The 17,473-nt window shown below is 35.1% G+C and overlaps 1 protein-coding gene and 1 long non-coding RNA gene across 2 annotated transcripts; one reads left to right on the forward strand and one right to left on the reverse strand.

Annotated features, from left to right (window-relative positions):
* The first annotated feature begins 3,544 nt into the window (after positions 1-3,544).
* LOC133335030 (uncharacterized) lies at positions 3,545-14,342 on the forward strand. The gene is made up of 3 exons (XR_009754509.1): positions 3,545-3,568; positions 14,047-14,165; positions 14,259-14,342. It is a non-coding gene; the product is annotated as an uncharacterized LOC133335030 (long non-coding RNA).
* Positions 7,870-8,655, reverse strand: LOC133335031 (putative hydroxypyruvate isomerase). The gene has a single exon (XM_061543323.1). The coding sequence runs from the start codon at positions 8,653-8,655 to the stop codon at positions 7,870-7,872; it is 786 nt and encodes a 261-aa protein (XP_061399307.1).
* Positions 14,343-17,473: the final 3,131 nt, after the last annotated feature.

Raw genomic sequence — 17,473 nt, forward strand, 5'->3', positions numbered from 1 at the left:
TTTAAATTTTCCCAAAAAGGTCAATAATCTACATAATGGCATGCATAGAAACCGTATGGTATTTTAAAACGACTTACCTCATTGATAACAAAAAAATTACATTCTCCTCAGCCCCCATTCAATATTCAGCAGCATTCTCATAAATTCTTTTGGTGAAAAGGTTAAACGATCAATTTCTCATATTAAAACATTTGCCAAAAACAAGAAATTTCACTAAATCATTTCTTTTCTTTTTTCAATACTATATATTGAAATTTGCACAACAACACAAACTCACATAATATTTGCATACACTCACTCACACGCCCTCTCACGTGTAGCCAAACATATTTGCAATTCTGTTAAATAGAATTATGTATGCAGCGAGCAGAACAAAAATGACAAAAAAAACAAATTAAATTTTAAAACATTTCTTTGTCTTTCAAACTGTGACGTCACAGTAATATTTTTCTATTTTTATGGCAGGCAAGCAAGCAAACAGACACTAACGCACTAAGACTCACACACTCAGCAAACACACGCGCAGGCAGGATTGCAGAAATCTAATGAAATTATTGAATAAATAGATTTGCCAATATTTTTGTTGTTGTTGCTGTGGTTTACACTTCGCCGACACAAAATAAGCATAACTACATTAAGACTAACAAGATTTAAATTTCCGAAAATTTTTTTATTAAATTAATTTTGACAACGAACAAAAGACGACACAAATACAAAATGTTTCACAAGGAAACCGGAGGTAAACTAAGTCATTTGCGCGCAAAAATGTAGCGAAGCACACACGATGGCAATGCCGTCATCTGTGAGGTAGTGAACGATATGGCCATCTTTTGTTTATGTCAAAGCTTATGAGCTTTTGTTCAGTGTGGTCATTGTAGCGTTGTTTGTCAGTAGTTGTTTATTTTGTCACCAGATGGCAGTGTAATATCTTTTGATATAAAAGCGTGAATGAAAATGGGAATAAACCAAGAAAAAGGTAAAATGCAATCGATGTTTATGGTACCATATGACAACATAGTTTTTATACTATGTTTAGATAAAAAGTGTTTAACTATGAAAGCGTCATTTAAATTATTATGATACGTTTACACAAAATGTGTTTTGTGATCCCAGCCAAGTCTACACAGGGGGATTGCCATAGCAGTAACGAAAGAAGTGTGGACCCTATTGTCCGACCGACTTCCAGTCCGTCCTCAACAGGTCCTGTGTCGGCCACAGCCGACAAACTTCGGAGGCAATCTGCAACAGAGGTGATGTCCGACGATGGGGAATCAGTTGATCCCCCGGAAACGGACAGTGGCTCGAAGGTTGGGAAGGTCCGAGAAGTGACCGATGCGAAACATTACAAACGTGCTGTTTCGTATCTTCGCAAATTCGTGGGGCGAGACGCGAATTTGATTTCGGAGAGGGAGGTTCACCTCATCAATGGTAAGATGAGATATGTGAGGAAATTCGAGGGAATTTATCCTCACGCTCTCCATCGCGAACTCGAGATGGACAAGATCTCCCTCCCGAATCTCACTGCTCGCACAAAAGTAGTAGAATCGGCGAAGCCCACTGTCTCTGGCAATGGTGCTAAGCCGACTTCTGACCTGAAGCCCAGTTCCAAGCCGAACCAGTGTAAGAATGCACAGGAAAAGGTAACTGAGAGTATCCCAAAATAGAATGTCACCCATAAGGGTGATCAACCTGCAGAGGGCTCTGTCTCAAAGCACAATTCTGCGCCTAACGACAAGGGGGAGACAAAAGCTCTGGGTGGATCCAAAAGTGGTCGAAGCAGGAAGAAGGGGAATTCAGCCAAGTCACCATCGTCTCCTGGGAGAGCAGATGTCGCACCACAGAATAAATCTGTGAAGCGAATCCGCTCTTCAGATGGTCCGCAACCCTCACCCAAGAAGACGATGACTTCTCGTCTGGTAGATCTACCTCTTATTCGGCTTGCGTTGGATAACAAACTGCGGAGAAACGACCAAGTGCGGAGAAGTCTTCAACCTCCTCTGGAAAGGCGACCTCCAAGGCTCGTAGTCAACGACAGCGTAAGCCGCATGATAGACCAACTAAGGTAGCCACCGAAGAAGACCTTCTTGTGGTCTTCTTCTGATTCTACCCTGAGGATCAGGGTAGAATCAGAAGAAGTGAGAGTCATTGGTTGCTATTTCAAGGAGCCCTTCGGTTGGCTATCGTCTGTGGGACGGACCAAGGGGACCGACAGTTTGGCAGTGCCTTCATGCAGAAGGGTGCCAAAGTCATTAACTGTTTAAACAAGAAATCCAAGGATTTCCTTGGGGAAGCCGTTATTGGCTTTGGCGCGCCCTGGGAAGGAGCTAACCTTGCAGCGGTCTCCCTAGCAGATATCCCAACAAGACGGGTCCTTTCGGCCTGGGTTCCCCCACCTTCTTTGTATAAGGAGCTCCTGCTGAAGATGCTGGCGCTACAAAACCCCAGCCTCACTACATCGAGTTGGATTGTGGTCAGTCTAACTCCCTGTAACGAGGATGGTGGTATGGTGGCGAGAGTGGCGGTTAACACTGAACTATTTATCATCCAACAATTTATTTGCATATTGAATTTTACCCATAGGGCAACACTATTCTAATTGGAGTGAAGTTGGCTGTAGTTTACCAGTCCAATTAAACAAGAAAACAAACTTCAAAACGGGCGCCAGAAAACAGTTTACGCACGAAAGCAGTCGTCAAAAAAATACAAATTGTGTAAAATAATTTTTGAAATAAACTTCAAACGTGAAACAATATAAGAAATAAGACAACATCCAAATGAAATTCAATTAAAAACAATTTTCTTCGCCTAAAAAAAAACACAAACAATTTTGCAACATTGAAATCTGTTTTGCTAGAATACATTGCATTGTTGTTGTTCCTTCGCGAAAAAAGAGAATCCCTCATCTTGACTACTCAGTTGTCATACAACTGACTCTGTCTCTCTCTCTCCCTTTCTCATCCATGCTCTGACGCGTTCTCACACGGTGTTTGTGTGCCGAGTGTCTGTTTTTTTATGCTATTAACTCTTCTTCGCTGTTTTGGTTGTTGTTAATAAACGGTGTTTTTGTTGTTGTCTTTCGTTGCGCAAAGAAACGAAAAGAAAAACAATAGACCACGAAGTAGTGAAATAAAAGAATTAAATAAAAAACATAAAGCTGTTTTTTTTTATCGCTCGCCGTAGTGTTCTTCGTATATTTTTGCGGTTGTTTTGCACTTGTGTTTTTATTTTGTTCGCCTTCTGATAATTATTTGTTTATATATTGCTGTTGAATCTGGCCAACTAAGTGAATCCATGTACGAACAATTACCAGCTGGCCGTGGGGAACATGTACATAAAATTGCAACCAGCCTATAATACTTGGAAACGCGTATCAACATTGCTTAACGGCCTTTGGAATAGACTTAATTTGCCAATAAATTCGCCGCCTTTGTTAGCCCTAACGTATACGCCACTAACAGCCGCGGATAATAATTTGGATAAAAATCGCAATACCTCAACAGCAACAACAACGGTTAACAATATTAATTGTAATAAGGTCAATCAAAAGGCAGCAGCTACTAAAGGAGAGGTGAGTTGTTGTTGGTGTTTTTATTTTTCTTTCTTGTAATTAATGTAAACACTTTCACTGAATTTAATTACAGCTATTTTTTTTCTTGATATAAAACAAGAGGAAAATATGTTGGATATATTTATAAATTGTTGAATTTAAATGTATTTAAGGATAACTAAAAAATAATTTTTTAACTCAGTTAGATAGTGAATAGCAACATAATCTATATTAATAAAAGAGTAAAGTGATTGACTGACCGTCTTAACGATTCATCAACGCCCATACGAAAAGGCTGAAGCTAGAATCTTGACATTTGGGGTGAGGGTCACTCTTGGTCCAAAGGTGCCAGATAAGGCTGGGTTTTTGGAAATCCGTACTAGAGGAGTGTAGGATATATGCACCAAAGGGTTTTTTTTTTTTTGGAAATTCGAACTATAAGTATCCCAAAAGTAGTAAAATGTACTAAATATTGTACAATTTCGTAGCATATGAATGAATAGAGCTAAAAACTTGAAATTTTGAATGCGAATTATGGTTGAGAATTAGGATCGATATAAGGAGGTGGTTTTGAAAGCATGTATGTATACGAAAAGTACTCAACTGCACTCAATTTGGTATTAAAGGTCGTTTACATTAAACCGGATTTGGTTAACCCAGTGGGTTTAAGTTTTCAATTCCTTTGAATATATGCCAAATAAATCCTCATAAAGTAGTTTAACCCGGTAAAAAGTTCTAATGTAAATGCCGTATAATTTGAATTTGGATAACCGGATGGAGCTGGAATCCTAAAATATGAAATTTGTACTAATGTGTACGAAAAGTACAAAATTGTACTATATTTTGTACAACTTGGATTTGGGTGAACCGATAAAGCTGAAACGCTGAAATTTTGCGTTAGGATCACTGTTGGGGTGTTGAATTGGGTTATGTAGGAAGTTGCGGAAATTTATACTTATGTGTACTAAATGGTACTAAATTTGGCACAATTTGGATTTGAGTAAACCGATAAACATGGAACTTTGAAATTTGGAAATAATATTATTGTTGGGGTGTAGGATTGGGAGATGCATGTAGTTTTGGAAATTTGTAATTATGGGTACTAAATTGTACTAAATTTCATACAATTTGGATTTAGAGCTGCAGTAGTAAACATTTTTGCATTTCCTAAAATGAAGCTAGGAGAGTATAGAAGAAAAAAAAACACAAAAAAAATGTGCAGAAAATTTTAAAGGTTTCTAATTTTAACCTTTTTGATGTATAATACAAAGTTGGGTATTTTTGAAAACTCGGATATCCAATATCTCAGGAAGAATCGATTTCCCCTCTATTAAAAATAAAAGTATTCTGTTGTAATCAGTATCATCAAATATTTAATATTTTTCGACAAATACATTTAAATTTACCTAGCAATCATTCATGTAAATGATATCGATTTTATTTCTATTTAAGAACGTAATCCTCTTCCTATCAACAATTAGTCGACAGTTGTATGCTAAATCTTGTATGAATTACTCATACTACTGCCGAATATATCGGAGGCGGATATAAAAAAATGAAAAAAAGTCGTTATGTTAGACCCGACCAAAATTGTTTTAATAAGTCTTTCATTTTGAAAGTGGTTTAAGTACACTTTAGGTTCAGATACAAATCTTGTTTCTTCTAGAAAAGTTTACAAAACATATTACGTTATGTATTCTATCATGTTTAAGTACACAAAGTCAAAAAAAAAAAAAATAAATAAATAAATAAAAAAATAAAAACCACCGAACAATGTTTTTGAAATAAATCAATCTTAAACCTTTAAATATCTCAATATGTGAAAAAATGGACTTAAAACACTTTCAAAAGAAAACGACTTAAATATCAATCTGGTCTTTTATATGGGGAAAATGTATTGTTAAATGGTAAATTGAGCTTGGAGGTTTTTTATCCTTTCACAAAAACGAACATACCAAATATGTCGCTTGAGTTGTGTATGGGGTCTTTGTAGAAGTGTGAACTTATATTCAAAATACAGGTGCTAGATTTTTATATGAGATCTGTACCCAAAGATCGACCGATAATTATAATTTTTGGTAGAAAGTTTTGCCATTCAATAGAACTGAAATTATTAAATCAGATCCAACTATATTGAAAAACATGACTAACATTCTCAATTAACAACAAGTGAAAAGGCGTTAAGTTCGGCCGGGCCGAACTTTGGATATCCTCCACCATAGGTATAATGATAGTTACTTGAAATGAAAATATAGGGAACATACCATAAAGTATAACTATACCAACAATTGTACTTCATTCTAAATGTTAAAAATAACGAAAATCCGTCTTGGCCTAAATGCGGACCGATTACAAAGATGTTCGAAAGTAGAATGATTACAACAGATGACTAAATCGTCTTAGAGTTCCATTCTTTCGGGACAAAACTAAAACGGGGAACAAATAACATAACTATTTTAATATAAAATAGAGCGGAATATGGGGACTACCCCTAAAATGGGGGCGAATATTAATAATTTTTGGTACAAGCGAATTCGGTTGAAAACCCCCCTAAAATACTAAAAAAATGGGGGTACAGTTATATGGAGGCTACAAGAAAGATATATTTTAGTGGAGAAATTCCGTACTCAAACAAATCGAATTATGTTTGAGTACGGAATTTCTCGTGAACATCAAAATACAGAAAATTGGGGTACCCTTATATGGGAGCTATGCCTAAACGTGGACCGATATAGCCCATCTTCGAACTTGACGTTCTGCAGACAAAAGACGACTCTATGCCAAACTTGACGTTCTGCAGACAAAAGAACTTGACGTTCTGCAGACAAAAGACGACTCTATGCCAAACTTTGGCGATCTATCTCAATGTGTTTAGAGACTAGAGTGATTACAACAGACGGACAAGGCAAAATCATTATACAATTTTACGCCAAATTTGAAATAATAAAATTAACTGTTAGGAAAGTACCTTTCACCACATGAAATCGGACTAAATTAAATATCTGAAAAGATGTATCAAAGTCTGAACCGATAAAAAACATAGACACATAAATCTATGCCCAATTTAAAAAGCTATGCACAATTTAGCTAGAATTAATCTAAGGGTCTTTGGTACACCATTTTTATAAAATCGGACGAATATATGGGTATATATGGGAGTTATATCAAAATTTGAACAGATTTCACTAAATCTTATCACACGTCATTAAATGCTCAATACGTTATGCTGTGTAAATTCTCTTCGAATCGGATCAAAACGTGGTATAGTCTCATCAGTTTAGTAATATATTAGCAAAATATATAATATTACGGACTCTATGGAGATTTCAATTTTATTCCTCTCGAGATATATATGCCCGCCATTCTGTACGGAATGATAAATATGATATGACAAATGGGATGGTATATTACATCCCACTTATGGTGGTGGTTATAAAAATACTGATTCTCGGCCGTCCGGCCGGCTCCTGCCCACGATAACTCTCCGTGTTCAAGTTCAAAGATGGGGAATATCCGCCCACCCCTTCTGGTACCTCGCCCAAAAATGGTAAACATTATTTTGCGAAGGGACTAATCGATTTGAATCAAACTTTGTACCAGATATCATTACGAAGCCTAGATCAAGATCAAAGTTGGGACCAATTGGTCCACTCCTTCAGTACCTTCCCCACAAGGGGTCAACATTTTCAATATTTGAACCAAATTTTGCACAACCTATTATATTTACCAAAGCTAGATAATGTCCGAAGGTGGCACCCATTTGACCTCCCCACAAATGGTAAACTATTATCTTTACCAAATCTAGATTAAGTCAGAATATGGGACTAATTGGTCGACTCTCTATTCTCAGAATCAGGCGAAAGGAATGTTCGATTTGAACCAAATTTCGCAGAGCCTATTGTGGTAGTGGGTTCCCAATGTAATATTTTATTTAAAAACGTGAAAATAGAAGACTAAGACTATCCGTCCAAATATTCTCGTACACCAACACAAATGTTCAACGCGCAGTATAAGATTTTTAAAAAATAAGAACTGAAATAGTTGTGTTAAAATAATAGTCTTATTTGTCCTGTTTTAATAAACATTCTTTATATTTATGTATTAATATATATTTTAAATTGCAAAAAATAAAGCCAATGTTTATAATTTTAATTGTGTATATTAATTAGGCAACAATTGTGCATCTTATCGCATTTAACAACGAATAGTGGTGCTTAAAATAGTTTTCTTTTGAAAATATCGATGGTACATTGTATTTTTCTTGTTTAACAAGTTAACATAAATTCAAATTTATACAAAATTCATTAACAACGCCCATTTCCTTAAAGATGTAAACTATATTTGGATAACCATTTAAGACCATCCGCGGCATTTGTTTTCGGTTTATATTCACAACCAATCCAATCATCATAGCCCAGCCTTTCAATCAATTTAAAAACATAACGATAATCCAATTCACCATCTTGGTCGGGTTCATGACGATGTGGCACTTGGGCAATTTGTATATGTCCGATATATTTAGCAAGTTCAGTGAAACCATTAGCCAAATCACCCCTAATCAATTGACGATGGAAGATATCCATTAACATTTTCAAATTGTCACTTTTCACTTCATTCAGAACGTTCACTGCTAAATCGTAGCAATTCATAAAATACGATGGTACGGAATATTTGTTGATTGGTTCTATGACACCCACCATGTTTTCTTGAGCCAACAAATTGGCTGCATATTTTAGATTCGCAATGTACGTATGTAAATGCTCTTCACGGGAATGGTTGCCCACCAATCCCGACATTAAATGTATTTTAGTGCATTGCAATTGTTTGGCCAACTGTATGGTTTCGTTTAAATGCTCTTGGAAGTGTTTTTCAGCGCCGGGAATGCTTGTTGCACCCAACTGCAATTCATTGCTGCCCAATGCAATGTTCACCAGAGAGACATGTATGCCGGTCTCTTGTTTTGCCTTGACGACAGCTTCTTCTTCTGATTTGGGGTAAGGTATTTCCACTGCACGAAATCCTGCTTTGTGAGCCAGGACAATTCTTTCGGCAATTGTGCGAGCCTCTGTGAAGAGGAAATTCAAATTTGCTGCAAATTTCAATGACATTTTTTCTTCACTCGATTTGCCACGTGATGATAGTGCAATTTTAACAAATAACTTGTTGTCTATCTGTCTGTATGTAGGTATATCTATGCCAGTAGTGCTTCTTAGTAAGCTTATCTCTTGCTGTTTATTTATTTACTTTTGTTTTAGCTTCAAGTGTTTTGATGATGTATTTCGTATTTGTCTTTGATGGAGGTCAATTATTTCGGCTTTTTATTCTTTAAACTTTTCTGCAAAATTTTAACAAAATATTGTTTTATTTCAAATAATCAGTTCTATTGTTTATAATAAATAGTTAATAAACATACCAATTGTCCAATAAACATTCATAGAATTCCGGTTATTGCAATTGACTTCCAATTAGACTGTAATTGTAAATAATTTGCACGGAACGCCCGGGAATGAAACATCATATGTTGCATTTTTCATAATGTTGCCACCACTCTCTACTAAAACATGAGTGTATGTTACGTTGCCACTTTGTTGTGTTTAGTGTAAAACTGTGAAGACAAACGCGCGTTTAGATTTTAACTTCTAAATCGACTCAATTTGTACATGGTGGAATAAAATTAAAGCTATATAAACTAATATTAAAATTAAATAAAGTTGTCAGTGATTTGACATTGCTTTAAAACCATTTTGCATACACATTGGCATTATTTATTATAACGTCCATGTCGCTGGTCAATATTTCCTCTCCATACGTCGAAAAAACAAACACCTGTTCTTTAAAAATATACTAATTAATTTCGCACAAAACGAGGTGTCATGAATGAATTTATGGTAAATAGCTCGATTTTTTTATTTTCCGATGTATTCTCCAGCATGATTTATACACATTTTCAAGTTTTAAAAGAAATGTACGAATTATGGACTTTCTCCAATTGAGATGCCTCCAAAACTTGGTTTTTCAGCGCTTCTACAACATTTTTTGGAGACGAAAATAATAACAAGAAAAAATGTCGTCATGTACGACTGACCTGGACTTTTTTAACAGATCGGGAACATGATATTGTGATTTTGTCATTTTAAATTGTCTCTAGTAGGTTGTTGAGTTGGGAAAATGGAAAACCAAGTTACTGATCAAATAATGCAGTGCCTTGGTATGGGAAGTCGCGTCGCTCTTTATATGGGAATTATGTCAAAACACGAATCTACATCAATATGAATCTACAAATGAGATGTTTATTTTTAAAGTGGTTTAAGTCCATTTTAGCGTTTTAAGTCCATATCTTGGTTTCTAGTAAAAATTGGACTTAAACCATTTTCAAAATAAACGACTCAAATATATATTTTCAAATTATATTCACTACGGTAGGAAAAAACTGTATTATGCAATTTGGATGTCAAAAAATAGACATATCGACGCCTCCGAACCATAGTATGCTAAGTCTGAAAAGTGAGTTTTTCAGCAGAAGCTTTCAAAGTATGGAAGATTATTTAATCTTTTGCTCATTTTTGCTTATAGTATCTAAAAACGTAAAGAACTTTAAAACATGCTAAGTCGACTTAGCATACTATGGTTCGGAGGCGTCGATATGTATTTCGTACCTTTATCCCTTTCAAATCCAGTTTTAGATCTGACAATTTTTTAAAGAATTTAGTTAGCGCGCAATCCGAAATTACAGTTACTTTGGTGGTAAAACCCTTAAAAATAGCGAAAATGGGTGTTGGGTCGTAATAAAGGAGCTATGCGAAAAAAAATTGACTAGTATTTTTATTTCTTCGGGAAAATTTGACACCCCATGAGGACGCACTATATCTAATTACAAGCAATTTGGTTAAAACACGTACCCAAACTCCCTAAAATACTGAATAAAAGAAGTACCATTAAATGGGGGCTACACTCATATTAACTATTTTTATTAGGAAGTTTTTTTGGAAGTGGATTAATACTAATAGATTTTCATAAGAAAATTGCTTACCTAGGGCGAACTTCGAATACTAAACTACAGCTCATTTGATTGAAATGCGTCCCCAGTAGCTTTAAAAAATTGAGAATTGGATGAGGTGTAGGGTATAAAAATAAGCCTTTTCATAATTTTACGTTGTTCAGGCGGAACATCCGCCAGTTTCACCGAAGACAATTTTCGTTAAATTGGCTAGTCTTTGAAGACCCACTCGGTCATTTACTTTTTTTCTTTCGGACTCATATATACTCCATAATTCATCACCTATACGAAGCACCGCGATCGTATTTTTCTTTTCAAAATTTCTTTGGATGTCTTTTTTGAGATTTCAAACCTTTAAGTCCTATGGACCAGATTTTTGCAATTTAATGCAAATTAATGCACTCTTTTCTTTATTAAAGCTCTTTTGTCGTCGTAATCCATATCAAAATGAATGAGTTATTTTTTTTAATTTAATTTTTCAACTAACCGTAAAAACACAACACATGATCGTACGTCAAACTTTAGTGAACACGTTTATGCTTAAAAAAGTGAAGATCCAATGGCGTTTCGCCATCTGACAATTCTAATATGTAGAAACTACCCTAAAAGGTTGCATTATTTCTAGAGCAGCGGTTTAATTTTCAACAACTATGTTTATATTATCGACAATAAATCTTATGTTTATAAATGGTCACATAATTCTGGACAAAGAAAATATCAAGGCGTCAATTGGTGCTATAACCATTAAAGTATTCTCTGACACTTCTTGGCACTAGGTTCTGAAACTCAAATGTTTTGGAGAAAATCAAATTGATTTTTATTATATGCAAAACTTTTGATAATCTTCAAATTATTCATAATTGTCAATGTCATTATAAACACCAGTTCCATCTTTTTAATTGACAGCCATTTCATTCTAATATTATGACATGTGTCATGTGTGTTATATAACATTTTTCATGAATATGAATAATATTTACAAAAATATGAAATTTTGATTTAGACACCATGTCATTTATAAATCGTAACCCACAATGATATAATATTTTACCGATGCAAATCTTAAACTTTCCAGCAAAACTTAGATCATCAACCTCGACTCGAAAGAGTATAAATAATCACTTAAAAATTACTTTCAAATGATCACTGCCCTTACAGGCAAAATTCAAATAACAAAAATTAATTTCAGCTGAGCACGGCTAGGGCTCGAACCTAGGTCTTCGGAGCAACACAAAATTTGCCAGACCACTTAACGTTCTGAGCCATCAATACACTTCCAAAACGGATGCGCAAAAACATGTGTATACCATGGAAGCAATTGTAGGTGTGTTGAATAATTATCCATCGCTACAACAAAAATCTGCTTTGAAAAGGACTGTTCCTAGAATGAAGACAAATGTCAAACTTTGACAAATTTGAATTTAATTCGCATATGCAAGTTTCGCATCAGGGCGGAATAAATACAAGTTATCAACGGTACGACCTTTGTAAAGCCACATAGCCCAATATGCCTGATGAGCCGCTTAACCAACGGCGAAACGCGTCACATAATGGTGGGTACGTAGGTTCTTCTCCTGGCTTTCCTTTTCATTGCAAAACTTAGATCATCAAGCTCGACTCGAAAGAGTATAAATAATCACTTAAAAATTTGAAATACGTTTTATCGGTTCTACCTTTGTCAAAAAATCGGATTCTGATCCATAGTTCTATATGCACAACTTAGTCCATTTGTTTTTATTTATTGACATCCTTCAAAGTAGTGTACTTGTCAATTGTGTGTATATGTACTCTACATTGTATTATTGTCCCATTTCAAGCCATTGAAAGTCTTGATAAACTTGTTAGAGCACGTTTAGATTACAAAATCTACTCGATTTCAAAATAACATGACCCCTTCAATTAATTCTAAGTCGTTTGGAACGAATTTTGTGTCCAATCAGAATTTCGATATGTTAATTATTAAAAAATATGCGAATATGCAAAATCCAAGGTCTAATTATATTTTAAATTTGGGATCGCGTGGATTTCACAAATCTAAACGCCATCTTAAACTATTTCTTTTCATTAAGCTTACCAAACAGATATGGCATCTCTTTTTTAATTTTCGCGCCATTTAAATCAATGGCTATCAAACAAAAACGTCAAACCAGATGAGAGTGTGAACAAAGTTGAAAGATTTGTGTGTGTTTGCAGATTTACTTGAAGCTGTTTGGAAGTGTTTTTTTATATGTTACTGTTCGAATGAATTTCAATAAGAAAATCGCAAACAACTAAAAAAATAAATTAAAATATTGCCTTTGATCGATTCAAATACGTCAAGTTAACACGTGAAATTGGGGGAAAATTCAATTGGAAAATTTCATTGAATCAACAGAAGACAGAAAGAAAAAAAAAACAGGAAAACCTCTTCAAAAAACAACAAGACAGGCCAGACCAACGACAACAACAACAACGTCGTCGTTGTAAAACACTGAAGAACGAAGGAAACACGGAGGAAAAAAGAAAAATCAATTTTGCGCACACTTTTTTATTTCTAAATACATCCATCTGACCATTGCTCCATACAATTTTACGGTGGAGGAGTGCGGTGATGCTGCTTTTAGTTAATACGGACTGCTGTTTTTAAGACTCCCAGCCGTCTGTCGTCTTCAACAAAATTCACATTTCGCACAAAAAAAAACTTGTTTCACGTTTTTTATAACTCTCGCTACGTCGTCGTCTCTGCTAGCCAACAAACAAACAATCAAAAAAGAAGAACAAGAATTAACAAATAATTCTGAAAAAAAATATTCTATCTATGGACATCGTTTTCGGGTGGTGCTGACCTTTCCAACCAACAATCAACTAAACCCCAAGCTAACAAAAACAAAACAGCAACTATTTAACCAAACCTAACTAACCCGACCGACCATAAGTGGTGCACAACTATTTGGTGTGTTCAATTCTAGAGACCCACGACCAACAACAACAAAAATCCACTTTTGTATTCAATTAATTAACACGAAAGGTAAAATTTTGTTTTGTTTTATAAAAGTATTGACTACATAATGTTGCAAATAGTGGGGTGGTGGAATGGGCGCCGCTCCAACTGATATGAATTGTTGTTGCGCTATTTTTGTTCAATTGTGTGGCCACCACAAACCATAAATGATGGTGGTTAATATTCCTTTCGAATGATTTACTGCATTTATCCATAATTGTTTTTATTATAAATAATACATCGATTTATGAAGTATTACCAACACATATCTTCGAAGTGTTTGTTTTTCTTCACATTTTCCTTTTGTTTTCTTGGCATGTCTTCGTGGCTGTTTTTTTCTACAACTACTATTACTTGAAACCTCTAATACTAGTAGTATAACCCTTTGGTTCCCCTCCCTTCAATTGGATTTGCAGAATTTAATCAAACATCTAAATCTAATTCAATTTTTAATTTTATTATTTTTTTTTTTTTTGCATTCCATCAATCAATCACAATTTTTCTTTCCAATTTCCATTACAGATGCCCCGCACACGTAGACGCCATCATTCAAGAGATCGTTCATCCGGTGGGATGCGTGATAAACGTCGACGTGTCGATTCTGAGGAAAATTCGCCCATAGCCTCAGATGTTAATTCACCGTGAGTATGATTTGGATTGTATTTATTTTTATATTCATATTTAGAACAGTTGTTTCAATATTTCATATTTATTTTTCTTTGCTGTGTGTATAGGCCACGTTATAAAAATAATCGATCGGATGCCAAACGTCGTCGTCATGATTCAGATGCCAGCTCAAGAGTTTCAAAGGAATCAACGTAAGTTTTGTAGTGATATAAGGATGTAGATTTTTAGGGACACAACAACAACAATATATGTTGGCACAAAACAACTGTTGTTGGGTTATATCAAATTTCTACCATGTGCGAAAGAAAATGTACAAATACGCATCAAAATTATTATTTTTGTTATGTGTGAGGGTTGAATTCACACGGTGCAACTAATTAAAATTGCATGAAGGTTACACATTTCCTTTCCGGCAATGTCAACCTTTATATACCTGAGATGAGATTAAGCAAATGCTTAATTTTCAACAATTTTGTATGAATCATTGCCAAAATATTATGTAGATTGCCGAAAAGCCAAAATAGTCAGTCGTTGTACCCTTTGTTGTATCCTTAAGAGTTTCAGTAGAGTTATATTCCCATAATCATCATTTAAGGGAAATTTTCTCATATTTCCACACTTACTAGTGTGATATGTATTTTCCATATCCTACAATCTTCACAACAATTGATATCAATACATAACACCTTCCCGTATTAAAAATGGAATGAGAATTTTGCTGTATTCATTTGAACTTCTTCCGACTTATCAAGGGACAAAAACCTGGAACCAGTAATATAACGTTACTATAGACTAACCGCCCATTATGTGGTTTTTCAATCCTTGAAAGCTTATATTTCCATTTTCCTCTCTCTTGAGAGTCTCGAAGGAGTCAACGTAAGTTTTGTAGTGATATAAGGATGTGGACTTTAAGGACACAACAACAATAGCAGTTGGCAGGCACACAACAACATCTGTTGTGTTATGTCAAATTTCTTTCACGTGCGTAAGAAAAAAAGATTCTCTACAGAGTTTGTAGTGTTAATATGTCAGAGGGTTGAAATGACATGGTGCAACCAATTAAAATTGCATCAAGGTCGCTCATTCATATACCTGAGATGATATTAAGCAAATACTTCATATTCAATAATTTTGTTGAATCATTGGCAAAATATCACTCAGATTGCCGAAATGCCAGAGTAGTCGGTCGCAGCGGACAAAGTTGTACCCTTAGGAGTTTCAGTAGAGTTAAATTCCCATAATCTTTTCAGGAATATTTTTACGCTCACTAGTGTGATAGTATTAAATAATATTTGAATATGCAGAATTTCCATAAATATGTATCTTCCATATCCTACAATCTTAACGAATTAAAATATGGAATATAAATTTGAACATCTTCTCTTTTACCGACCATCTAATCGGATAATAGTTTTTTTTTCACATTAAGCGTCTAAAACGTGGAACCAGTAATTTTGGGTTACTATAGACGGACTGTCCATTATAAGCTCGATTCGGGTTTTTTTCAATCCTCGAAACTCATGTTTTTATTTTTCTCTCTCTTGAGAGTCTCAAAGTCTCTTTTTTGAACAAACAACAACAAGCGTAGTTGGCACACAACAACTGTTGTTGCGTTATATCAAATTTCTACCATGTGTGGAAGAAAGTATGTGAGTAGACAGAACCAAAATTGTTGTTATAACAGATTCTCAGCAGAGTTCGTCGTCTTAATATGATATGAAAGGGTTGAAATGACATCGTGCAACCAATCAATAATGCATCAAAGTCGATCATTTTCCCTATGAAGCTTTCAGACAATGGCGGTCTTAATATACCTGAGTGTCAATTATGGCAGATCAAAGTGGCATTCCTTTCTGGTTACTTCCAAAGGGATCGTGATGTAAATATCAACCCAAGATAAATATCAAACATTATTTGCTTTCTTTAACAAACTTCACTTTTTCGTTGGGAAGACACGATTGAGGCTCGGTGACCTCAAAATTTCTATTCAAACTGTATAATTCTACCCTTACGAACTCTGTCACAATTGAAATTCAAGTGGGTATATATTTAATTTTGAGAAATATAAAATAACAATACCAAGCAGAGAGTCCTGGGCGAGTGAGCTTCCACTTCTTGACGGTCTGTCAATATATGCAGTAGGTTCAAAGATGAAAGAAATAATTTTCACTTAATAACTTATATGAACTTAATAATAATTGTGTAGCGTTTTTCAAGCAGAGATTCTAGAAATCCTGAAAGCAGTGGTGTTAGTAAAGCTTGAAGCTCTGAAGCTTTCAGACAATGGTGATCTTAATATACATGAGTTTCAATTAGAGAAGATCTGCTGGCATTCCTAAAAATAATCCTATTCAACCTGGCATTTAAGAATTGTCTTTCTGGTTACTTCCAAAGTGATCCAGATGCAAATATATAACATTATTTGCTTTCTTTAACAATTGTCACTTTCTCGCTGGAAAGACACGATTCAGGCTTGGAGGCCTCAAATTTCCCATTGGAAATGTATAATTCTTCCCCACGTACTCTGTTACAATAGGAATTTCATTGATACGTCAATTTAAAATAATATCGAACAGAGACTCCTAGGCGGGTGAGCTTCCTCCTCTTGATTGTTAGTATATACAGACGGTTGAGATATGGAACAAGACACACGTGCGGGAGTTATCTGGGAGGATTTTTCAATTAAGAACTCATACAAACCAAACAATAATTGTAGCGTATTTCAAGCAGAGACTCCAGAAATCCTGAAAGCAACGGAGGTAGTCAAGGAACTGTGTACTTGTGAGTCGGTATTCGGTATTTATCGATATTCAATCGACACTTAAAGCAATAAGGTCGTAGACTGTAAACTCTAGGGTAATTGATAATTGTAAATCAGCTCTGTGAGATATACGGAATTTTGTTATGCTTTGTTTTTGGTTCCAGGGCATAACGATGTTATCGGAAATGATGTAGCTGACGACTTTGCTCGACCGCAGTCAATCGATTTAACAAATGATGACACTGTTAGACCTTCACTTAGCTTCTTTTTTTGTCAAAATCCGTAAGCTTTACGAGGAGATAATAACAACAAGATGGAATGGGAAATATTTGGCCTGTAATTTCTAGGCGTAGATCTAAATCATTAATTTCTATAAGTAGAAAAGAGATAAAGACCACCACGGATCATAACAGGTCAGTACAGAATCTTTTTCAATTGGAGATTATTGAGGTGGATTATATCCAACTATGTGATGATGAAGAGAAAACAGAATCTAGCGAACATCTACTTTGTCGATGCCCCACGCTTCGATACAGAAGGCATAAACTTTTTGGGAGGTAG

Source organism: Musca vetustissima, unplaced genomic scaffold, assembly GCF_032173495.1.
Source record: "Musca vetustissima isolate MV318-11 ecotype Yass unplaced genomic scaffold, APGP_CSIRO_Mvet_v1 utg513, whole genome shotgun sequence".
Lineage (NCBI taxonomy): Eukaryota > Metazoa > Arthropoda > Insecta > Diptera > Muscidae > Musca > Musca vetustissima.